Consider the following 25460-nt stretch of genomic DNA (forward strand, 5'->3'; position numbering starts at 1 on the left):
AGATATTGAATATAGTTCCCTATGCTATACAGTAAATTCTTGTTTTAAACTTCTTTAACATGTGGCACACCAACATAATTTCTCCTTAAGCAGTCTTCAGAAACTCCTTAATTTAGGGAATGTTGTGAACGTTCAAAGATAATATCTGAAAAGGATAGTGGATATATCCTCCATTTTGTGGTATTGAGCTAGCCAAATATTATACCTGGTTTTCTTGAAGCCCGTTGACACTGTGTTGCCTTCAAGGCAGGATGCTTGGCAATCTAGGAGAATTTCTTAAGATGCAAGAGCTAAACAACCCTCAGGAGCAGATTTTCAATTTTATTTGAATTAAGCTTTTGAATAGTTGAACAGACTTAGATAGTTGCGTGTTCATCTCTCCCTTCTGGTTACTCTTTGTTTCCACTAGGTGGCATGTTTGTTGTTTAGAGATTTGGGTCCTGTCTCCTCTGATGGCCTTTTCTATTCAAAGTTAGTTTCATTTCTAGAGTAGTATGTTTCTGTACTGTTCAGTGCACAGCAGTTTGAAAATTTATATATTTGATTCCAGAGCTAATATATTTTTGAAGGGCAGGTGTAGCAGAACATAATGCTTAAAGAATGGAATGAGGAAAGCAGATTTAAGTTATTGAGCCATGCGATTCCAGGCTAGTTGTGTTGTCAAGTGCTTTTTTTTTAAGAAAAGTAATGAGAAAAATGTGATGACATGTAGTATTTTGAGACTAATCCTAAATTTGTTTTCTCTTTATAGTCTGACCTCACAATAGAAAAAATATCTGCACTAGAAAACAGTAAGAATTCTGACTTAGAGAAGAAGGAAGGAAGAATAGATGATTTGTTAAGAGTAAGTATTAAAATGTCGTAAGAGATTTTATAGCAAGCACTAATTGATTTTATATATATTTGAATTATGTACATATCATAGAGATAATTACCATAGCCAAATAATAAAGTTAAAAAGTAAACATTTGGATATTTTCCTTTAATCGGAGGGAATCTGAGTAGGGAACGAGGATCAAACCTATATTCTAAACTCTGTCTTTAAATTGGACATCTCAATTATAGAATTTTAATATTTAAATATATACTAGAGGAATATATGTGTGGAGTATTGTGTTTCATTTGGAACTGTGAGAATAGGTATAAAATGTTTTCCCATTTCAGGAAAATTGTTTTTTTAATGTCCTTGAATTTTAAAAACTATTTCACAAGTACTTTTCAGCACTGGTTTTGCATTTTGTATCTTTTATAACCTATTCATGTAAAGTTTTCTGTGCTTACAAGAGAAACTTTAAAAATAACTAATATGGAATTAAAAATATACCTCTAGAAAATATACAGTGGTTTTTTAAAATTTTAATTTTATTGGAGTATAGTTGATTTACAGTGTTGTGTTAGTTTCAGGTGTATAGCAAAGTAATTCAGTTATACATATACATATATTCATTCTTTTTTAGATTCTTTTCTCATATAGGTTATCACAGGATATTGAGTAGAGTTCCCTGTGCTATACAGTAATACCATGATATTTTTTGGAATATATATATATATTTTTTATAAATTTATTTATTTTATTTATTTATTTTTGGCTGTGTTGGGTCTTCGTTGCTGCGCGTGGGCTTTCTCTAGTTGCGGTGAGCGGGGGCTACTCTTCATTGCAGTGCGCGGGCTTCTCATTGCAGTGGCTTCTCTCATTGCAGAGCACGGGCTCTAGGTGCATGGGCTTCAGTAGTTGTGGCACGCAGGCTCAGTAGTTGTGACTCACGGGCTCTAGAGCACAGGCTCAGTAGTTGTGGCGCACGGGCTTAGTTGCTCCGCGGCATGTGGGATCTTCCCGGACCAGGGCTCTAACTCATGTCCCCTGCATTGGCAGGCGGATTCTCAACCACTGTGCCACCAGGGAAGCCCTTGAAATAATTTTTTAATATACAGTTTGGCATATTGACTGACCCATTCTTTACAAAATTTTTTTAAGGTTTATTGTTTTCTTATTGTAAAAGCAATACACACTCTTTATAATAAATTTAGAGAATAGTAAAAAAAAATATGACACCCATAATTCCATTACTGAGGTAAAACATTTGGTACATTTACTTCAGTAATTTTTTGAGCTATTTGTTGCATATATATAAATTTTTAAAAATTATTTATTTATTTATTTTTTTTTTTGGGCCATGCTGCACGGCATGTGGGATCTTAGTTCCCTGACCGGGGATCGAACCTGTGCCCCCTGCAGTGGAAGCACGGAGTCTTGATCACCAGACTGCCAGGGAAGTCCCTGTAGCATATATAAATGCATCTATACATAAATACTACCAATTTATAAATAAAGTTGGCTAACATTTTAATCTTCTCCAGTGTTTTTATTGTTCTCAAGCTGATGTTCCCTTTCCTATTCAGAAATATTTTTCCTTAGGCCTGTTTCTTTTGTTTGTTTGTTTGTTTGCTTTTCTCCATCTTTCAATGAGGAGAGCCATGTTTGGACTCAGTATCTATTTTCCATCTTTCATTGTTAGCATCCATACTTGCTTGGGGTTGCTCTTATTCCTGTCTTTGTACACTTGGGTGCTCGTTGAATTACCAAGATTTATAATTAGATACTGTGGGTTTAAAAAGTTCCTAACCTAGTTGCGGTATTGGCAGGTTTTTGTCCAGGGTAGCTCTGCTGGACTAAAAAAGGATCATGGGCTTGTCTTCTTCCTTCATCACCTGACTTGCTTAAGATTGAGAAGATGAAGTGAAAAACTGATCCTAACTTAGGACTCTTTTTTGGGGGGTTTAAAAAAAATGTCTGGTTTAATTTTCCAGGAAGTGGTATGTTCTCTTTACTCACTGCTACCCTCTTTCTACTGCCTTGTTTTCTGAAGGTTGTAGTCTTTCTTTGGGTATAGAGCAGTGCCAGTGGAATGGATATGTCAAAAAAGAAGATACAAAAGGACAGCTGCCACTTTTTCAAGTTGATGAGAGCTTGTGTTTCTGATTTGGAGGGACAGGGGGAATGACCACTGCTCTTTATATCTCCTTTCAGGCAGGCATGGACCATTCATTGAGTTTTTCCATTTTAGTTAAATGTTTGGGTAAGGCTGCATCAGGAGCTGCTAGCCAGGTGCTATTTTAAACCTGAACACAAAATCGTTAGTGTTAGAAACCACAGAAATTGAGTTCTTAAAAGTTTAAATAAGCTGCCAGAGATTGATTGATGCCATAAATTTGATTACAAATTTCAATGCTCACCTTCCAAAAGTAGATTGAATTTCATATAAACATTACATGATCTTTGTTTTTGTTGTTTTTTTAAATGTTTATTTATTTATTTGTTTATTTATTTATTTATCTGGCTGTGCCGGGTCTTAGCTGTGGCACACTGTATGTGGGATCTTTGTTGTGGCATGCAGACTCTTAGTTGCAGCATGCAGGCTCTTAGTTGCAGCATGTGGGCTCTTAGTTGCGGCATGCATGCGGGATCTAGTTCCCTGACCAGGGATCGAACCCGGGGCCCCCCGCATTGGGAGTGCAGAGTCCCAACCACTGGATCACCAGGGAAGTCCCAACATTACATGATCTTTGGCTTGTAGATTTTTAAGTATGAATTAGTCACATTTACCCAAATGTACTTGTACTTAGCCTTCGGTAACGTGGTCCATAGAACTCTAGGGCTCTGTTAGAAGAACTAATAAGAAGAAATTATGTTTATGAGGAGAGTAGAAATTTGGAGATGGAAGCTGTTGTACAGTGGTCACTTTAAAATGAAGCTGAAAAGTCTCAAAAATTGAGTGTGCTATAGTATCTTCCATTTGTGCTTTTTACTGTTTCAGAAACACTTATATCATTTGATTGGGAAATGCTGTATTTTTTTCATAATTCAAGCAAGTTATTATAAAGTATCATTTATTTGCCAAAAGAGTAGATATCTTTTGTTTAACACAAGAATAAATTCAGGAGTTGCAAGTCAAAGTTGACCTTGGGTTAGTGGTTCTTCCCTTCTCTGTTATTGTAGGAGGCTTGAATTTTTCGAAGTATTTAGCCCTTCTGACCACAGCTAAAGTAACTGTGTATTTACATTCTGGTGTTCTTGAACCAAGATGCTGTATTCAACTTCTTTGTTAGTTCTGTCTTAGGCGGGCATGGGTGTGCCTGGCTTCTCTGGTAAGGAACATTTATATAAATCCATGTCTCTTCTTCTTTGGAAACAAGAACAGAAAAACAAAGAACAATTGAACATAAAGAACATTATGTAGTTTTTTTTAAAAAAATTCTGTAATTTTTTGGTAGTGCTTAATCACCCTTTGGAAGTATTTAATCTGTAAGTGCTAAAAACTGCTCTTTATATGAATTTTAAACACCTCATTCATTGTAGGTTTTTTCTTTTATTTTGTGACAATTTAAGTATGTGTGATGTACTAGATTTATCTGTAACTGGCTTTGGGGAGGAATAAAATATGATCAGTAGAAAAACATGCCCACTTCTAGTAACAGAATTCATCTTTAATAAATAAGTTTATTAAAAGAGAATCAAGGAACGAAGTATTTACTTTCTTTTTTAAAAAGACATAGTTACTCTTACCTCTTTGAACCTTAATTTTGCTTATAATTTAACAACAAATGATTTTCAGACTCCCTAGAAACTGCTTTTGTATTAATCTATCTTCCTTGGAGCTAATTAAAAAAATTTTTTTTCCATTGAAGGCCAACTGTGATTTGAGACGGCAGATTGATGAACAGCAAAAGATGCTAGAGAAATACAAAGAACGATTAAATCGATGTGTGACAATGAGCAAGAAACTCCTTATAGAAAAGGTAAGTGATTAGTGGTGGCCTGAACTCTGTACCCCAAGATGCTTAGTGTGTGTCATTATTGTGGCTTCTTACTCTTTACCTGAAATGAAAGTATTTCAGAGTAGGGCTTCTTAGGAAAAGACTTCTCATGATTTGACAGTTAGAATTCTTTCTTGTGTGGACACTGAACCAAGTATCCAGAGTGATAATTTGGGATATTTTTTCTGATTGCGCTTTGCTTTGAGTATGGTGTTGGTTGGACAGGGGCAGCTTGTCCTAGTTGAGTTTATTCGGGGTATTGCTCTCCAAAATTCTTACATTCGTCCTATTAATTAAAGCGTGTATCCTGTTACTATTACAGACATTTAGCAATAGTTTTATGTCTATTTCAGATATGGTATTTGGAGTAGCTTATGTATATAATAATGTGATAATTCAGTGCTTTGTGCTTTAAAAAACTAAGTTGGCATTTACTTGTATATGATACTTTAATTGGCTGATGTCTCCTTTATTATAGTAACTGATTAGTTGCAACTTGCCTTTAATAGATACAAGTAACTATTTCCTGAAGATTTTAAAAATATTACATCTCCAGTACTTATTTATCTTATAGTGAAAGTTTTAAGATGATAATACTTCCTAATGAAATTATTACAAGCTAGAGGTTTGAGACAGACGAGTGGTTTTTTTTTTTCTTTTTTTTAATTTTTATTTATTTATTTTGGCTGCGCTGGGTCTTCGTTGTTGCGGCCTGTTGCGGTATGTGGGATCTTAGTTGCAGCATTTGGGATCTTAGTTCCCCGACAAGGGATCAAACCCGGGCCCCCTGCATTGGGAGCCTGGAGGCTTAACCACTGGACTGCCAGGGAAGTCCCAGACTAGCGGTTATTTTTGCTGAAATCTTTGAAATGCTGTTAAAAAGACAGGGAACACTGATAAAAGTGAAGTGAATTATTTTATTGATGTCAAAGATACTGCGGAGAACTTTGCTTCATCTCTTAATCCATTAATTTTATAGAAAGGAAATCACTTTTTTCCACATTTATAAGAGAAATAACGAGGTATATGTCAACATAGGACATTTATGGGTTATATAGAACGTTTATAGCTTTAGGGTACTTCCTGAAGTCAATGTAGATTTAGCCAGTTGTCCTAAACTTTGAGCAGTATAGTACAAAAAAATAAACATAATGCTGTATGTGAGTTCTCATAGGAAAATAAAATTATTTTCTATTTGTCGTTTTCCTCTAAGTCAAAACAAGAGAAGATGGCATGTAGAGATAAAAGCATGCAAGATCGCTTGAGATTGGGCCACTTTACCACTGTCCGACATGGGGCCTCGTTCACTGAACAGTGGACAGACGGTTATGCTTTCCAGAACCTTATCAAGTAAGTGAATTGTGATGATTAAGTCGAGAACTGAAAAGTTGGTTTGGACTTAAAAATTTTTTTGTAATTGTAGTCATTAATATCTTAGTAGTGGCAGTCATCATTTCATTCAGTTTTTGTCACCACATGTGTTAAGAAATGTAGGGAATGAGATAAAGTCCTGGAAAAAAAATGACAAATAATCAGATGAATAAAAAACAAGTTCTACATTAAAGCTTAAAAGAATCAGAATCAACAAAGCTAAGAAAGAAAAATCTGGGACCTGACTTGATATCCTTTTAATTATGTAATTGATTTTCATGAGGAGTACACCCACAGTCAGCATTTATTCTGGGTCCACAGGAAAATGAAATAGGCAAAGACCCAAGGAAGGATTTCCTGAGTTAGGTATAAAACAAAATAAAGCTTTGGAAGAACTTACAGGCCATGTCCCTGGGGCCCTTTAAGGGGAGAGTATCCAGTCAGCAGAGATAATCACCTCCTTGGAGGCAAGGACTGAGCCATGGGTCAGGCTGGTGACCAGCCCCACTGCCTGTGCCTCTCAGCAACTTGGAATCTTGAGCATTCCTTCACTTTATTATAACTTTGGTTTGAAACATTCAAGTATTTATTCCAAGGAGGGAGTTAACGTTTAAAATCCTAGAATTCCAACTGTGTAATATTAGCTCAGGACTTTAAAAAAACCTTCAAGTTGTAGTACCTTTTATTGTATCTTATTTATTTATTTTGATTTGATCATTTCCATTTGAGACTGGGTTGCGGGGGGGCAGGGGTGGCACATTGTATTTTTAATCATGGGCTCTCAAACCTCTGATCTGTAGATCACCGCGAGTTGAAGGGTTCCATAGACTGCCTTTCCTACCTTTTTTTTCTTGCTGAAATAACTTATTGAGCATCGATTGGAGAGGGTAGAACTACTTTTGAATAGTAATAAAACATAAATAAATAAATTTATGTCTGAAAGAAAAGTACGGATACTGATATTATTAATAATATTTTGTTAATGCGAATTCCCTGGTGGTCCAGTGGTTAGGACTTGGCACTTTCACTGCCAGGGCCCAGGTTTGATCCCTGGTCAGGGAACTAAGATCCCACACGCCACACTGCACGGCCAAATTAAAAAAAAAAAAAAAAAAAAAAAAGCTTTGTTAATACCAACCTCTGGATTACATATTAGTAGTCAGTGCTTTATATGTGATACAATAATCTCCAACTTGGTTTAGGTGTGTTTTTGCCTCACAAGTGCACCTCATGTATGTATATTTGGGTGTGATAAGAGGCTGTCAGTCAGAGATATAGTACTGTGGAAGAAAACAGGCTTTTGAATTAGGCTAGATGCCAGAGGCTCAGAGTGGCATCCACTCTGAGCTCTATGCATAGATGATAGCAGAGTTGCACTAGGGCAGTGTAAACGGCTGCTGCAGGGAGGCATGATATCTATTCCTTAACACCCTGACTGTGATGTGCAAATTGCCCTGGAAGGGGCACACCATCCAATTTCGTTAGAATGGGACAGAAGATAAAACTTATATCCCCCATTATTGACCAGAGCTACCTAATGTTCACACTGAATCCCAGATGTGATAATGACTCCTACCAGCCCATGACAATGGTTACTCCTCAGATGGCAGTTTTTGGTTTTTTTTTAATTATTTATTTTATTTATGGCTGTGTTGGGTCTTCGTTTCTGTGCGAGGGCTTTCTCCAGTTGCGGCAAGTGGGGGCCACTCTTCATCGCGGTGCGCGGGCCTCTCACTATCGCGGCCTCTCTTGTTGCGGAGCACAGGCTCCAGACGCGCAGGCTCAGTAATTGTGGTTCACGGGCCTAGTTGCTCCGCGGCATGTGGGATCTTCCCAGACCAGGGCTCGAACCTGTGTCCCCTGCATTGGCAGGCAGATTCTCAACCACTGTGCCACCAGGGAAGCCCAGATGGCAGTTTTAAAAATGTCTAAAGACTTAAACTCAAAAGGTTAGTGGATTTGTATAGAGATGTAAAATGTAATTACTTTTAAGAAGTGATTACAGTTTTTGCTGATAGTAGCAGGTGTTTTATCTTTTTACTCTGTAAGCAGCCTGATGCCCAGAAGGTTCTGGAAATCTTATGTAGTTAGAGGACAAAACAATGACTTTGCTGTAGAGCCATCGGACCAGAGAAACTGGGACTATCTAAATGAGATCCCTAACCAGGTTTGCTTCTCCTAAGTAGATAGCATTTTTTCATAGTTTTAAGTCACATAAATTGCAGACTATCCATCTGTTCTCTTGGGAAGCTATTTCCGGCTGATAACTTTTTTTGTTTGTTTTTTTTTTGGCACGCCACACGGCTTGCAGGATCTTAGTTCTCGGACCGGGGATTGAACCCGGACCCCAGCAGTGAAAGGGCCGTGTCCTAACCACTGGACCACAAGGGAAGTCCCCTGGCTGATACTTATTAATTATAAGTATTTTATTTTTTAAAGTTGTGCTTTAATAAATTAATTCCCTTTCTTAATTTTAATGCAGAATTGAAGTTCTTTAGTTGTAAAAGGCTGTAGCTGATATCCTCACAAATGATAATTTTCTGTGTATAAGAAACTCCATGACACATAATTTGGTGGGCAAGGTACCTGAACACAAGGCAGGAGTACTAGGTTTTATAGGAAGAGGCAAACCTCAAGACATTAAAAATTTAATCAGATAATCAAATATAGTCTCAGTAGGAGCCTCAACACAGTTCTTTTGTTCTCACTTTGTTCCTTGGCTCTGTTTTGAATGATCTTTATTAAGATCCTGAAACAGAAGATTTACTGTCTAATAGGAAGATCATAACAGATTTGTAATGTTTTTTGACTACGTTAGTAATTTTTCCTAAAAATATGTTTGAATCTATTGAAAAAGTAGCTTATTTTATAGTTCTGAGAAAGTAGTTATATTAAATACTATTGTTATTCAGGACACAATTTTTTATTTAAACAAGTCTTAAAGTCTCAAATAATCAATGGCAAGGCAATAAAAACTTTTTATTAAGATTTTCTTTATATTAAAGTAAACCACATTAAAGTAATGGAATTTGACCTGTATACAAAATTGTGGTTGTTTAAGATGTGGATTATCAGAGGGAGTAAATTAAACTTTATAGCATTGTTACGCTAGTCCACATATTTATTCTGGTGTGTAAGGAATCATAGAATCCCATTTTAAAGTGATTTCTCCTGAACCATCTGATTCTTGGTCACAGGATCCATAATGAGAGACCATTCTTTTGTTTTAATTTTAATTTTTTTATTGAAGTATAGTTGATTTACAATATTTTAGGTGTGCAGCAAAGTGATTCAGTTATATGTATATATATGTATTCTTTTTCAGATTCTTTTCCATTATAGGTTATTGCAAGATATTGAATATAGCTCCCTCCGCTATACTGTAGGTCCTTGTTGTTTATCTGTTTTATGTATAGTAATGTGTATCTGTTCATCTCAAATTCCAAATTTATCCCCCTGTCCTTCCCCTCTGGTAACCTAAGTTTGCATCCTGTGTCTGTGAGTCTATTTCTGTTTTGTAAATAAGTTCATTTGTATCATTTTTTTTAGATTCCACATGTAAGTGATATCATATGATATTTGGAGAGACAACTCTTTTTGTTGATTTTATAAATGCCAGATTTTCCTTGGGTAGTATATACCATTTTACAGTCTCTAGTACACACAGAACATATGAAATCCTGGGAATCTTTAAAAATTCTTATCTTGGATATTTAGATGCTATCTGTAGATCACCACTAAAATTATTTTGGTTAAAATAATGTCTGAAAATATGTGCATTTGTTTTTTTAATACCTCTCCTACTAGTTATGATACAGTTTTGCTATTGAAGTTGCCTGTAATCGTTTCCTAGGGCTACTGTCACTAAATATCATAAACTGGGTGGTCTAAAACAACATAAATTTATTTTCTCACAGTTCAGGAGGCCAGAAACCTTGAAATCAAGATGTTGGCAGTACCATGCTCCCTCTGAGGCCGCTAGGGAGGCTCCTTCTTTGGTGTTCCGTGGCTTGTGGCAGCATAGCTTCAGTTGCCTCCGTCTTCACATGGTGTTCCCCTGTGTGTCTCTGTGTCTTCTCTCCTTTTCTTATGAGGATACCAGTCATATTGGATTAAGGGCCCACCCTACTCCAGTATAACCTTATTTTAACTAATTAAATCTTCAATGACCCTGTTTCCAAAGGTCATAATCTGAGGTTAGGACTTTAACATATCTTTTTGGGTGACACAGTTCAGCTGATAATGGTACCTAAAGCTGATGGTCTTCTTATCGTTTACAAATAATGGCTTTTTAAATAGAGTTATTTAGATTTGAATGAGATAAATTTATCAGGTCATCAATACTTTTGTAAAAGATAGTGGAGGTGCTTCCCTGGTGGCACGGTGGTTGGGAATCTGCCTGCTAGTGCAGGGGACACGGGTTCGAGCCCTGGTCTGGGAGGATCCCACATGCCGCGGAGCAGCTAGGCCCGTGAGCCACAACTGCTGAGCCTGCGCGTCTGGAGCCTGTGCTCCGCAGCAAGAGAGGCCGCGATGGTAAGAGGCCCGCGCACCGCGATGAAGAGTGGCCCCCACTTGCCGCAACTGGAGAAAGCCCTCGCACAGAAACGAAGACCCAACACAGCCAAAAATAAATAAATTAATAAATTACAAATGTAGCTTACAATTGGGATTCATATAATATTAAAAAAAAAAAAAAGATAGTGGAACTGGGACTTCCCTCGTGGCGCAGTGGTTAAGAATCCACCTGCCAATGCAGGGGACACAGGTTCTATCCCTGGTCCAGGAAGATCCCACATGCTGCGGAGCAACTAAGCCCATGCGCCATAACTACTGAGCTTGCGCTCTAGAGCCCACGCGCCACAACTACTGAAGCCCGTGTGCCGTAGAGCCCACACCTCAACTGCTGAAGCCCGCGTGCCACAAGTACTGAAGCCTGCGTGCCTAGAGCCCGTGCTCCGCAACAAGAGAAGCCACCGCAGTGAGAAGCCCGCGCACCGCAACAAAGGGTAGCCCCTGCTCCCCACAACTAGAGAAAGCCTTTGTGCAGCAATGAAGACCCAATGCAGCCATAAATAAATAAATTAATTAATTAAAAAAAAATGTGTGGGGCTTCCCTGGTGGCGCAGTGGTTGAGAGTCTGCCTGCCAATGCAGGGGACACGGGTTCGAGCCCTGGTCTGGGAAGATCCCACATGCCGCGGAGCAGTTGGGCCCGTGAGCCCCAACTACTGAGCCTGCGCGTCTGGAGCTTGTGCTCCACAACAAGAGAGGCCGCGACAGTGAGAGGCCCGTGCACCGCAATGAAGAGTGGCCCCCGCTTGCCGCAACTGGAGAAAGCCCTCGCACAGAAACGAAGACCCAACACAGCCAAAAAATAAATAAATAAATAAATTAATTAATTAATTAATTAATTTTTAAAAATGTGTGGATTTTCCCTGAAAACATTAGGAAATTAGTTTTATTTTATATTTAATAAGGGTAATTGCTAAAATCTCAATCTTCCAAAGCAGTTAGTCTTCAGAGACAAAATGTTGTGGCACTCCACTAGTACACTGTGGTTTATAGTTAAACTATATATTGTATGGTTATCTTCAGAGAGTTCAGGGTGTCTTGAACTCAGTGAGGCCCCTGAAAGGGTAGAAATGAGCTTAAAGATATTTTACCAATTTTTTTGATTGGGAAACTCATATTCAGAGAAGATAAATGTTTTCCTCAAGGACATTCATTAAGTGAGAAGGAAGATTGTGATTTTACCTATCACAATCACAGATTGTGATTCTGTGTCTTAATCCAGAATTCTTTCAAGCCATGAATTATTCATATACATATATTTTGGAGGGAAAGGCATATCTCTAATAGTTAAAAGATTTTCTTACACAAGCAGACAACACTTGAATTAAAATTTCTACTCTGCTGTTAAATTGACATCTAATCAATAACCCAGCTTATCTTGAAGCCAAGAGAATTGTATTATCAAGTGAATGGATATTTATTTGCGGTACTCTGTCTGATCAGGTTAACCTTGCTTATGGTGTTGCCATTTTAGATGTGGCAGGGTAAATTGTACTATGGGCATCTGCTCTGGGGTATATAGTCTTGTTTTTCTGGTTGCCGTTCTTCCAAGAAAGATATACTGAATCTGGAAAAGGTCTAAAGACCGACAACTATAGTGTTCAGGGAAGAGGGTCGAGTAGAGTTCATTTTAGAATATAGGTTTAAAAAATTAGATTGTATCATTCTGCAAAAGTGAAGTTGGATTGAGAAAAGGAGATGGATAAAAGCATGGTAGAAAGAGAAGGTGAAGGAAGCTAGCATTTGACTGTCAGGTCAACTATGATGGGTGATTTAAAGACTTTAGTCTGTTAAGTCTTGGTATACTTTTATATGCCAAGTCTATAAACCTTAGTGTCTTTCAGGTAGCAGGATACGTGAGAGAAAGTGGATTACTTATATTGGTATTTTTATTGACTCCTAGTTTGTAAACTAGTTATTAAAAAATTAGACATCTTATTAGGAAATACTCTAATGGAAATGGTGTTAAATATCTTAAGAGTCTTTATATATGTTTTTTATTCATTCATTTTGCATACTATTTCCTAAGGAGTTTTTACTAGTTGAAAGGCTTCATTTTGCTTTCTCTAAATGTACATCCTTGTTCTTAAAAAACTTAGTTTAGGTTTCACCATATTAGTTACTGGGAATGACTTGGCTGTGGTAATGCCTCACTTAGACTGAATAAATGATAGGTCTAGAAGGAAAATCTTTTTTACTTTGTTTAGCATCCTTCAAATTTGGTATCTTTCTAGATAGAATTTGAGGAAACTATAATCCAATAAAAAAAATAAAAAGGCACTTGGAACCTTTTGTACTTTCTTTCTTATGTAAATACAGTTCTTTAATGGGTTCATTACCAGGAGTTGTTTTCTTTTTTAAACTTTGGGTTTGTTTGTTTGTTTATTTATTTATTTATTTATTTATGGCTGTGTTGGGTCTTCATTTCTGTGCGAGGGCTTTCTCTAGTTGCGGCAAGTGGGGGCCACTCTTCATCACGGTGCGCGGGCCTCTCATTATCGCGGCCCAGGAGTTGTTTTCTTAACTGTTAAAAAGCAATCAGAAAATTTTTCCTTTTGAGTTAGAAAATAACGTCACAATAGAAATTTGATATTGTTTCTTCCTGCTCACTTTCCTACTCTGAGAATTACCATAATTAGTGTCTTAAAAGTACAGATTCATTCTGAAAAATAGTTCTATCACCAAATATTTGGCTTTTCCAACCTGAAGTTAAAGTCAAATCTCTACTTAAAGGGGTTTATTTTTTCTGGAGTCTATCGAATATGCAGGTAACAAATATATTTATGTTTATTCCACAGCCATGTTCAAAAAATTTTGACCTTCTTCCTCTGTGCAACATCTTTTGTATCTCTAGGCAACAGGAAAGGATAAATTCACAGAGGGAAGAGATAGAAAGACAACGAAAAATGTTAGCAAAGCGGAAACCTCCTGCCATGGGACAGGCCCCTCCAGCAACCAATGAGCAGAAACAGCGGAAAAGCAAAACCAACGGAGCTGAGAATGAAACGTATGTTCTTTATTAATGTGAACTGAGATACCATATTCTCCCCTGAGATACAAACCTCCTATTGAGTGCCACTGGAAAAAGTGATAGATTGTGGAGATTTCTAGAGCTTAAATTTTCTTTTTAGTTACATTAATGGATTTGCTCAACTCATATAAAAGCCATCTAAAATTAACTCATTTTCTTAGTCATGATCTTATATAAGGAGTTTCAAATGAGAGGGAGAAAAAATGTCATTTAACTTGATGTCATGATCTTTGGCCACTCTTATAACAAATGTGAAGTCATTAGGTATTCACATGATATAATTGCTTACATGTGGTTCCAGGTTATGGTATGTTGGCTTCATCTTATGGGGATTACCTGACTCTATTTCAGACTGAAGAATGCACAACTGAAGAATGCTATTTAGTAGTCTAAAGAACACTAGTTAACACTCACAAATTTAGGTGTAACCTAAGAAAAAATAGGTATTATTTTAGGAAAAGGACATTTTCCCAGTAAACCAAATCTTGACATTCCCAGTACTTTTTCCTGTTCTGGCAACCTAAGGAAAACACCAGTATCTTCAATTGCAGTGTAGTCATCTATTTCACTGCCAGTCAACAATTATTCCATAGCTATCATGAATACGAGAAGTAGAATATTCAGAGTACAAATGCCTTCCTTTTTCACTCCAGCCCCATGTCAGATTTTCCTAATTGATTTTTGAATTCTTGACCACTAAGAGAATCTTCCTCTAGGACAGGAGTTGGCAAGCTTTTTCTCTAATGGGCCAGATAATAAACACTTTAGGCTTTGCGCACTAGAGGGTCTCTGTTGCAGCTACTCAACTCTACTGTTACAGCTTGAAAGCAGCCATAGACAGTACATAAGTGAATGGATGTGGCTGTGTTCCAGTAAAACTTTATTTCTAGAAATAGACTGTGAGCTGAATGCCCACAGGTTGTAGTTTGCCAACTAGGCAGGACTGCTAAACAGTTAGAATTGGTACGGGAAATAAAACCTATATATTACTTACCTGTTTAAAATATTTCTTATGCATACCCTAAAGACATTTAAACCATCACCCCTGTCTTCAAGAGGCTTTCCAATTAAAAAGGAAAAAAAGATCTACAAATAATGATGTAGAAAATCTCTACAGAATTGGTGGTAGCCATGAAGTCATTTTCTGAATTGGATATTTGAATGTTTGAAATTTAAAATATATTTTTTCATAGAAACAGTCATTGGTATTGTAATCAGTATTTCCATAGTGGCTACATTGGTTTTTCAAGGGAAAAAGAAATTTTGTAAAGCTGTCATTGTGGGATTTAAAGATAGCTACAAATAAGAGATAATGATATTATGTAATTTATTGACTAATATGTCTTTTGCCATTAATGTTTTCATATTAGTTCACAAAAACATATTAACCCATAATCCACCTCAAGTATAATAATACTTATATTACACCATTGTTAAAAGTTCATGACATCCCAGAAATGTATCTTTCTTCATTCCAGTGAGAAAGATGGCTTAACACCAGTCCTCACCCCATACATACCTGATGTGTTGGGGAGCCTTTTCCTTGACATTCATTTAGTAAGTCTATGTTAAATGCTTATTATATATTCAGCCCTGTTCTGGACACTCGGGTACAGAGCTGAAGGATACAGCCCAGTCTTAGGAGCTCACAGTTTATTTAGGGGAAATGAACAGATGAATAAACTAATAATTACTTTAAGTGTTGTGATAAAGGTATACACAGTGAATAAGTTTGGAAAACATCTTCACTTCACAAATATTTTAAAACTAGATTCTAAGTAAAAAATATTTCCTTTCAAAAAGTCCAAGTAGGAGCCCAGATTCGAAGAATTCTTCAGGCAAATGTTGTACACGTTAATCTAATTATTGTCTTCTTTCATGACTCCTATATTTATTGTGTAGGGACTCTCCTTCCAGTGTTACTTGAAAATTATTTCATGCTAGTGCATAAAACCATTGGCTTAGGAGTAATAAAGTAGGCATAGGTTGTTTTTTTGCCATAGAATAATAATTAGAATTCAGTCTAGGCCAGTAGTGTGTCAGTAAGCAGTTGCCATCTGGAGTCCTGTGTAAAATCCAAGCTGGAAGGGCTTTGGTCTAGTCTTTAATAATTAGAGTATCTGTGACTTGGCTCGTTCCTTTGGCCAGAAGCCAAAAACGGTCCTCTGGAGTCTTGGAGTGGGTTACATTGTCCTTTCCTGGTATTGAACCTATTTCAGGCAGAGAGAATTCTAAGCTCTGATTTTCCATTCCTCCCTTTTTTACTAGTGTGATATGGAGTAATAGATGTAAGTTTTTCTGCAGCTGTGCAATGATAGGTGTAACAGCCCTAATGGGTGTATTTTTTCTTGCTCTTTTTATCTTCTTTTAGTCAGACCTCAGAGACACTATTTTGTAGCCCTTCCTGGTTGATAGGATAGCTGTTTCTTCTTTCTCCTGCTATTTAGAATATATCTAAACAGTGACACCTAAAACTTTGAAGTATATGTGTGTGCTTCTAGAATGTGAAGAGGGTGAAGATGGAGGAGTAAGATATCACTTCTTACATGCTCATTCTTGAGATATGAGGATGCGATCAGGGTAGGTGGAACATGAAATGAGTGATTACCCATCAAGTAAGCCCTTTGAGAACTGTGTTAAATAGCATTTTACAAATTATAGATTCCTTTCATATTCTCATTTTAATAGCCACAACAGCTTTTTTAGATAGGTATCATTACTTGCTGCGTTTTTAGGAAATTGAGGTTAAAGTTGCTTGCCCAAGTTCACATGGCCCGAGTTGTGCTTTGAACCCTAGTCCTCAGACTCCAGATCCTGGACTCTGTCCTCTAGGTTCTTCTCCTTGTATCAAAGTCCAAGAGTTATCAAAAATAATCAAATACATTGGCTTATTAACATGCCCTTTATAAAAACTTTTAGACATATAATTTGGCTACTTCTCTTAATGGATTTTCATCTGAGTATGGTATGGGACAAAACTCATTTCATAAGTAATGTGAAAATTTAGCTCATTTATTTTTCTCATTTTTAAGATAAATTAGACTTCTGGCTTTGAAGTCCTTCCTTCACATCACATCTGATAAATCACAGAAGTTTTCTCTTGTCAAAGGACTGCAAGATAATCTATCTTTTGGTCATTTTAACTAAGAGACTTAACATACGGTATAGCATGCTTTGGCATTTCTCTTTAAATAGGCACACTATGATTTCAAACAATTTCCTGAAATTTTTATCATTATTTTCCAGGTTAACATTAGCAGAATACCATGAACAAGAAGAAATCTTCAAACTCAGATTAGGTCATCTTAAAAAGGTAAGTGTAATGAGAAAATCTGTCTGGAGAAATGCAATTTTTAGTTTACATTTGGTGTTAAAGCTCTTTGGTCATTTGGGCAAATTAATAGCTTTACATACCTGTGGAAATCTTCAGTGGTTGCTCTGTCACACCTGTATTCTAATGGTGGAGTTCATATCTTTCAACTTGCAAGTCAACTCCAGCCACCCGGTGAGAGTGCCTTTTCCATCAATGATGTACCAGTACTTAATTCTGTATGCCTCATTCGGCTCCACAAGTGATTATGTTTTTAGTAAAAATTAAATATAAAATAAGAGCAGATGGTTCTAAAATTGATATTTAAATTATTTTGATGTTTTAAATCACATAGCAGCTCTTATCTCTTGCTAAACTGGCTAAGAAGAGAAGGTCTTGCACCAACCATATTGAAACACAAAGGCAGCTACATAGAATTTGTTATTGACAGTGTTCATGGAGGTATCTTAGATGTAGGTCACTCATCTCTTAAATTCAGCAGCCTGTACTTTTTTGGTGGCTTTTTTGGTGGATGCTGCTTATTCTGAAGATGATCAATAAGTGTCTAATAAATTGCTATTGGTGTATGTTTGTCGTCTCCTCCTCCCCTTTCTCAGATCCTGTTAAATCAGTGGAACTTAAGGCACCAAGTATAATCCCTCCTTACAGAACAGAACCAGATAGAGAATGTGATTTTTGTTTTTTAAAAAAGATTGCATGCCTATATGTATACACACAAAATATTTCTGGAAACTTACACAAGAAACTTAACAGTGATTATATCTGGGGAGTGGGCTTGGAGGTGGACAGAAGACTTTCACTTTTCCTGCTGTACTTCTATGATTTGAATTTTATTTACTGTTTTGCTGTGGGCTCGTTTTTATGATTAAAATTCTAGTTCTTAAAAATATCTTTTTCAATGCAAAACATCTTAGCTTTTCATAAGAGAAATGTCTGCTTTTGTTTTTGAAATGAGATTCTGGAACGGTAAAGTTTCCTGTGTTCCGAGCTGTTTCTTTCTTTTTCACTTTAGGAGGAAGCAGAGATCCAGGCAGAGCTGGAAAGGCTAGAAAGGGTTAGAAATCTACATATCAGGGAACTAAAAAGGATACATAATGAAGATAATTCACAGTAAGCAACTTGGGAGTATGTTGGGTTAGAGATTGCTGAGCACTTTCTGACATGAATGGTCTAGAATGATATTTTTGCTTAATGTAAATTTGGTAAACCATTCCACTGTGTATTTAGCTCTGTTGTAGGTGTAATACAGTTTTATGAATAAAATTTTGATTTGCGTTAGTTTAAATATATATAAATATATTAGTTTATATATTAAGTATACATCTATACATATATTATAGCATTTTTACACAAGTAGAGGTCACTAAAACAATATACAACTTTGTAGTTGCAAATGGTTTAGATACACTGTGTATTCAGATTTACCCTCAGAGCCTTACTAAAGGGAAGCATGGGATGACAGTGTGGTGTTGTGGAAAGATTACTGGGTTGAGATGACACTCGGTTTCTGAATGACCTTTATGGGCCATTTAAGTGTTGAGATTTTTAAGAAAGACTCTCTTAAGTTCAGCACATTAATTATAGATAAATGCCCATCTTTGTAAGTCATTTAAGGAACTGAAACTGAAAAGTAGATTACAAGTGGGAAATGGCTTCTAACCATAATCCTTTCTTTTCCCACATTTTTCTGACTCTGAAACATGGGGGTTTTGGCATGGCTACAGCTTGTGTATTTTTGTTTGACCAGAGTGAGCCATGGACTTTGCTTTCTGTAAAGTGGCAAGCAACAGCAGCTACCATTACTGCACACTCTCTGTGTCAGGCAGAGTGCTAAGTGTCCCTGTGTTCTGCCACTTAATTGTCACAATAGCCTAGTGAGGTAGGTCATCTTCAATACATAGATCTGGAAACTGGCTTAGACAGATTAAGTTAACTTGTCCAGGGACTAGTGTGACCAAACAAAGAGTTGAAATGTGGATCTGACTCCACAGCTAACTCCCATGCAGTAATATCACCTCTCTCCACAGGCATGCCACTGTCTCAAAATCAAAATAAAGTAATTTCAGGAATATTAGTGGGGCTGATGAGGAACAGGTAGAAATACTCTAAAAGTTATTTTTGCCAGAATCTCTCATTTCTTTGTCTTATTGTTAGAAGTGGAATCCTATATGGGGAAAACAGTTATATCATGAAGACCTAAAGAGAGAAAATGAATGCACATAGAACATGTGACTCACTTTATAATGAAATCTGTTTTTAAGGCCGTGTAAACTATCTTGGAATTTTATTGTATGTAGTTGTGGAATGGTGGGAACGAGTGGTTCTTGAGTGGTTTGGAGGACCTGAGTAGCACAGTTTGAAAATCCCTGATCAAGTGTATCTCCTCCCCCCCCCCCCCCCATCTTTACAGCAGGGCAGAAAGGGAGGGAAGTCAACAAAGGTCACTAGTCTAATTGTGGCTGTGCTGAGACTGGCACCTGTGTCTCATGACTCCACAGCTAATGCTGTTCATTGTAATTATGCTGTCTCTTTGAACTATAGAACTTATTTTAGGCTCAGAATTAGCTATATTGTGATGGTTGCCAAACTGTTGGCAGCATCTGTAATCATGTGTATAACATGTTAGATATTCTGGAAATTTTGCAAACATGGAAAATTGTGTAGTCCTTGACCTCAGGATGTTGTTATATATCCACTGTTTCCACAGATTTAAAGATCATCCAACGCTAAATGACAGATATTTGTTGTTACATCTTTTGGGTAGAGGAGGTTTCAGTGAAGTTTACAAGGTAAGTATGAGGAACTGCGTACAGGGACTGAAGGTTAAATTATTGGTTATTACAAACTTGGAGATCATTTAGAATAGTGATATAACTCTGGGTTGATATCTATTGGTTGAAATTCCAAAACTTTTAAGAACCTGTATCTTTGGGAGAACTACTTCCAGTAAACTTGTTGACTAAAGCAGGATTCAATATTTTACCCTGTTTTCAAGTTTGAGAAGTAAATAATTACAGATTTAAAAAAAAAACAGGGAGGGAAAACAACACTCATTTCTGGATAATGGAATCTTTCTGCCTCATCTGTATTTGTTAGAGATGAGTGTTACTTTTATTCTTATAAGTTTTTGTTTTATTTTTACAAAATGGATGTGTTAAAAAGTTAATTCTTTGAAAACCTGTTTTTTGCTTTTAAAATGTTCTCATCTTCTAAGTCAGAGTGTTTAGTAGCACTGGTGTTCTGAAGGATTGTCCTGGCTTAGAGTACTTCAGTTGGGCCAGCAAAGAACAGGCTACTAATACTAAGCCTCCAGTTGATTTTCCCTAAATGAGGAATTCAGCCTGTTTTAAATATAGTTGTAGGTATAGAACACGTTCACCAGCCACAGCCTCCTTAAATTTCTCTAGATGTTTCTGGCACCTGGCTTTTAAATGCTGAATTGGTTTATTAAGTGGTCTTTACTGCATGACCCTGGTAATTCTCTCTTTTCTAAGGTGTAGCCTTCACTGTTAATGACTTATATTATGCCCATATGAATTTTTATATAGGAAATCTTTTGAGTAAAATAATTAGTTTTTATTTCAGATAAAAACTAGTTCTACTGTTTTCCCTTTTTTTTAATGTTAATTTTTTCTTGTGATGATGTATACACAAAATTTGCCATTTTAACCATTTTTAAATGTACAATTCAGTGCATTAAGTACATTCACAATGTTGCGAAACATCATCACTTTCCATTTCCAGAACTATAATAATATTTCTAGTGTACTGCTGGGTTTGATTTTCTGATATTTTGCTCATATTTTTAATCTGTGATCATAAGTGGGACTGGCTTATAGTTGTCTTTTATGTGCAAGCAGCATTGTCTAGCTTTGATGTCATAGTTATCCTAGAATGAGTTGTGAAATTTCTCTTTTCCCATGTTCTGGAATGCTTTGCATTACATGTTGGCTACTTGAAAGTTTGTTAGAGCTAAGTCATAAAATCACCTGGACAGGTGTCATTTTAGAGGAAAACTATTTGACAACCTTTTCAATTCCTTCTACAAATATTGAGCTATTCAGATTTTTTTCCCCCTCCTTAAGTCGGTTTTGGTAATTCATTTTTTCTGAAAAATCATCCTATTTCATCTTGATTTAAAAATATCATGCATACCTTAGTTATTTCTCTTCTCTTATGAAATGTTTATTTTTGTATCTCTTGACTGATAGGCCAGAGATTAGTCAATGTTTCTTTTTTCCTCTGGAGATTAACTTTTTATTTTTGTTGATTGGATCTACTATTTGATTTGTTGTCTATTTCATTAACTTCTGCTTTCAAACCTTCTTTCTTTCTGCTTTCTTTGTTTTCATTCTTGAGTCATATACTTAGTTTATTTTTTATTTTTGGTAACTTTTTTGATTGTGATAAAAAACACATAGCATAAAATTTACCAATTTAACTTTTTTTAAGTGTACAGTTCAGTAGTGTTAGGTATATTCATGTTGTTGTGAAACAGATCTCCAGAACTTTTTCATCTTGCAGAACTGAAGTTCTACCCACTAATCAACAGCTCTCCTTTTCCTTCTCTCCCCAGCCGCCGGTAACCACAATTCTGCTTTCTGTTTTTATTAATTTGATTACTTTTAGTTAACTCATATGAGTGGAATCACACAGTGTCTGTCTTTTTGTGACTGGTTTATTTCACTTAGCATAATGTTCTCAAAGTTCAGCCATGTTGAAGCATGTGACAAGATTTTCTTCTTTTTAAGGCTGAATAACCCTCAATTGTATGTATATACTTCATTTTCTTTACCCATTCATCTGTCAGTGGACATTTGGGTTGCTTCCTCCTCTGGTCTGTTGTGAATAGTGCTGCTTTGAACATGCATGTGCAAATATCTCTTTGAGACCCTGCTTTCAGTTCTTCTGGCTATATTCCCAGAAGTGGGACTATTCCTTTTTTAAAATCATCAAAAAATTGGTTCTTGGGGCTTCCCAGTTACTTGTTAGTGATTTCTTCATATTTTTTCCTAATGTATTCTTCAAACATTTTAACACTTCTGAAATCTAAATGCTTCTTACAACGATATGTTCATTAATGTAGTTATTCTTTTGCTGTTCTCCACTCTCCAAAAGCCCTTCTTAGATTAGTGGTGGATCACAGTGTCTTGGATTCAGAAATAGGGTTTGGTAATTGGAGAAAATGACACTTGTAGTTCATTTGTGCTCTTACAAATTAGGTGGTATTTAATCTGGCTTTTAATAGCTTGAAATGATTCTCTCTTATAGCCATGATGGATACATGCATACAGGTGGACTTCATTCAGACTCTGTAAGAAAAATAGAGTTCAAAAGTTTCCATTTCTGTGAAATAAGATATTCTGTTTGAATTGAATGGTTTTTATATTTAAAAAATACTGGTTTAAATTTGGTATAAATTAGAGGTTTCTTTTATAATCAGGCCTCTCTTGTATCCTGTGCTTTCTTAGAGGTAGCTTACATCTTAAAAGATCTGTAGAACGGTAATCACCGCTATTCATGGACTGTATATCCTGTGCCTGTTGCCTTCATCTGTTCAAACATTTGTGGAAACTGGCAGATCGGTGGTAATAGTGTTGAAACTGGAGTAGTAAGTTTTTAATCTGAACTTTAAAACCTAGGAAGAACTATTCATTCTAAAAGAGTTCCTCAGTAAATTCTTTTGTATTGGGGAAATCTATTGTAAAATGCTACTTACTTTTTCAAATTGTGATTTACACCAGGCATCTTCCAAAATCTATCTGTTACCTTTTTTCACCCCATAATATAGCACTACCTAGCTGATGTGGAACTTGCCAGCAGTGGTGGTCTTTGGGGAAAGCATGTCCCTTTCTTTGGACAGTGCTGGAGAAGCTATTTGGTGTGACTAACTTCAGACATTGTTGCGATCCAAAATTGCTTTTTATTTATTCAGTATGTAGGGATGGGATTAAGCAAATTTAGCAAAGAGGTGTATCCTGGGGGATTCTTTCTCAAGGAGGCAGATAGTCTATGTCGCTAGCATTTCAAAAGGGGCAGGACCTCTGAACCTAAAACTGCTCTAAAAATAAAGCCTATTAAAGAATCTTAAAAAAAAAAAAAAAAAGTGGCAGGACTTACTGTTGAAGAATGTCAGGTCCCAGTGTCAGCTGAGGGAAGAGAGCCAGCGTAGGGAAGAAAGGTCCCAAATAGGGTAGATGATGTCCAGAAAGAGAATTGTTTAGAAGTGACCGTTAAGGCATGGGCTGTCTTTCTGTTTGTGGTGTATGCTTGGTTTTATTTTCTAAACCCCTTGGTGCCAGTGCGTCTGGAGACTTCTAAATTATCTGATCACAGGTTTCAAGAAAGATGATTGCAACTCTGAAACAAGTGTGTGTTGTGTTGTCCACTGCTGTTGTTATTTAATAATGCATTTTGGACTTTGAGTATGTTGGTCTGTTAAACAGAAGCTTCAAGTCAGTTGCCTGTAATTCTTATTAGTATTATCCAGAATATAATTTATTCCTTTTCTTTATAGGCATTTGATCTAACAGAACAAAGATATGTAGCTGTGAAAATTCACCAGTTAAATAAAAACTGGAGAGATGAGAAAAAGGAGAATTACCACAAGTAAGTGATATTAGAGTGTCTCATTTTTCAAAATTTAGTAATAATAGCTGTAGTTTGAGCACTGTGTTAAGAGCTTTACATGCATTGTTGTTGTTGTTTCATTTAATCCTCCTAACTGTCCTAGGAGAGTGAATAAATTTTCCATCTTACTGCTAAGGAAACTAATACTTAAAGAATTTGAGTAACAGTTAAGAAATGGCTGAGCTGGTATTTAAATCTAGACTTCCCTTAATCCAAAGCCAGTGGGTTTAACCATCCCCTTCCATTGCGCATCTAAAATTAGCTATAATAAACAAGTAAAGCCTCAGAAATTATTGTTGCTTGTCTGTAGAAACCAGATGTGAGAGTGTTCTTCAGTGGTCTAGGGACCCTGGGGAGCTTCGGGTGGGGCTTTGTCTGCTGCTCAGTCACCTCGTCGTAAAGGAGACAATGTGGGGCACCTGGTGTGCCTCGGTGGTACTTGTTTGACTTGTTCAGGCCCTCAGTGCTGAGCTCACCTTCCCCGTCATAGTTTGCCCGTCTCAAAGTTCTTGGTCTTCAGCGTCCAGCTTACTGTGCTTTCCCCTCTTCAGAATGCCACTCATGGTGGCCCTCATCTGTGCTTGGGGTACGGGGTGAGAGGGTGACTCTTTAGAATGAATAGTTATTACATGAGCGGGTGTGAATGTCTTTGGTCCACTGATGTCAGGCCTTGCCTGTCTCTCCCCTGAGCTTCAGAACATTGGAGTTCATGGCTCACTTGCTTTGGAGGCCATGCAGACTTAATTTGCTGTTAGGATCCCCACTGGGTTTAATATTGTTTCCTTGTTGTAGGTACAAGTACTACATTAGACATGTCCTACCCCTGAAAGGAGGAAACAGCCCCTTTTGATATAAAGCAGTCTACCTCCTTTCTATAAAAGCAGTTTGTTTTTTTTCCTATAAATAGTACTTTGGAGGGAAAAAGGCAGTGGACTTTAGCCAACTTTTAGTTAGCTTCTAAGTCTCAATGGAAAAATAAAACATTTCTACATCATCAACCCATTCTTCAGGCATGGAGCAAGGCAACTCCTGCTCTATACCTACTGTTCATCAGGGACCCGGGAACTCTTGCTGTTCCATGCAGATTGGCAGTGGTGCTCAGCACTGGGGGAGAGAAGGTTCCTGTGGCATTAAGAGAAATAGGGCTTAGCAGAGGTAGGAAAAAGGATGATGTGTGCTCTGTGCATGGCACCCCTCATGCGTCCCTTATGTGAGAGGCAGCTGCAGTCCAGATGCTTCTGAGGAGCAGTTACATTATTATAAGTACATTCCAGGCATTTGACATGCAGGGACGAATAGCACGCGGCAGCGAATGCCAGGGAGCACTTGAGAGAAGGAAACCACATGTTATTCTGACCAGTTAGGAAAACGGTGAAAAATGTCCTCATTATATTGAGACTCAGAGTACCTAAGGGTATAGGAACAGTTCCTGCATCTCTTTCAAAATACCCTTCAGCTATCCTCAGAGCCTGTTCTGCAGCTTGTGTGCACTGCCCACTCCAAACCAGCTGACTCTACAAGGGGACAACCTTGGTCAACCTTGAGGAAGTAGTTCCTGTGCAGAGACTTATACAGATTTTACCTAGTCTCAGTATCCCGCTTTCAGGCTGATCTTAAAGAGAATGCTGGTGTCGAATACTGTAGTGGCTGCATGTGGGGTTGTGCTCACTGTAGCCTTTTGAAGCAGTGAGGGATTGAAGTCAGGACC

At 37.0% G+C, this 25460-nt stretch overlaps 1 protein-coding gene and 1 non-coding gene across 7 annotated transcripts in view; both read left to right on the forward strand.

Annotated features, from left to right (window-relative positions):
• Nucleotides 1–25460, forward strand: part of TLK2 (tousled like kinase 2) — a 104805-nt gene that overhangs the window by 60177 nt on the left and 19168 nt on the right. For 4 of the 6 annotated variants that reach the window (XM_061174871.1, XM_061174872.1, XM_061174869.1 and 1 more), the window contains 8 exons: nucleotides 752–844; nucleotides 4687–4797; nucleotides 6029–6165; nucleotides 13615–13767; nucleotides 17038–17104; nucleotides 18135–18232; nucleotides 19830–19911; nucleotides 23640–23731. In XM_061174871.1, coding sequence (XP_061030854.1) covers nucleotides 752–844; nucleotides 4687–4797; nucleotides 6029–6165; nucleotides 13615–13767; nucleotides 17038–17104; nucleotides 18135–18232; nucleotides 19830–19911; nucleotides 23640–23731 — 833 coding nt within the window. The remainder of the gene's footprint in view (nucleotides 1–751; nucleotides 845–4686; nucleotides 4798–6028; nucleotides 6166–13614; nucleotides 13768–17037; nucleotides 17105–18134; nucleotides 18233–19829; nucleotides 19912–23639; nucleotides 23732–25460) is intronic. The other 2 variants (XM_061174870.1, XM_061174873.1) reach the window with 1 other exon arrangement.
• TRNAE-UUC (transfer RNA glutamic acid (anticodon UUC)) lies at nucleotides 7177–7248 on the forward strand. Its single transcript has one exon. It is a non-coding gene; the product is annotated as a tRNA-Glu (tRNA).

Source organism: Eubalaena glacialis, chromosome 19 (assembly GCF_028564815.1).
Source record: "Eubalaena glacialis isolate mEubGla1 chromosome 19, mEubGla1.1.hap2.+ XY, whole genome shotgun sequence".
Classification (NCBI taxonomy): Eukaryota; Metazoa; Chordata; class Mammalia; order Artiodactyla; family Balaenidae; genus Eubalaena; species Eubalaena glacialis.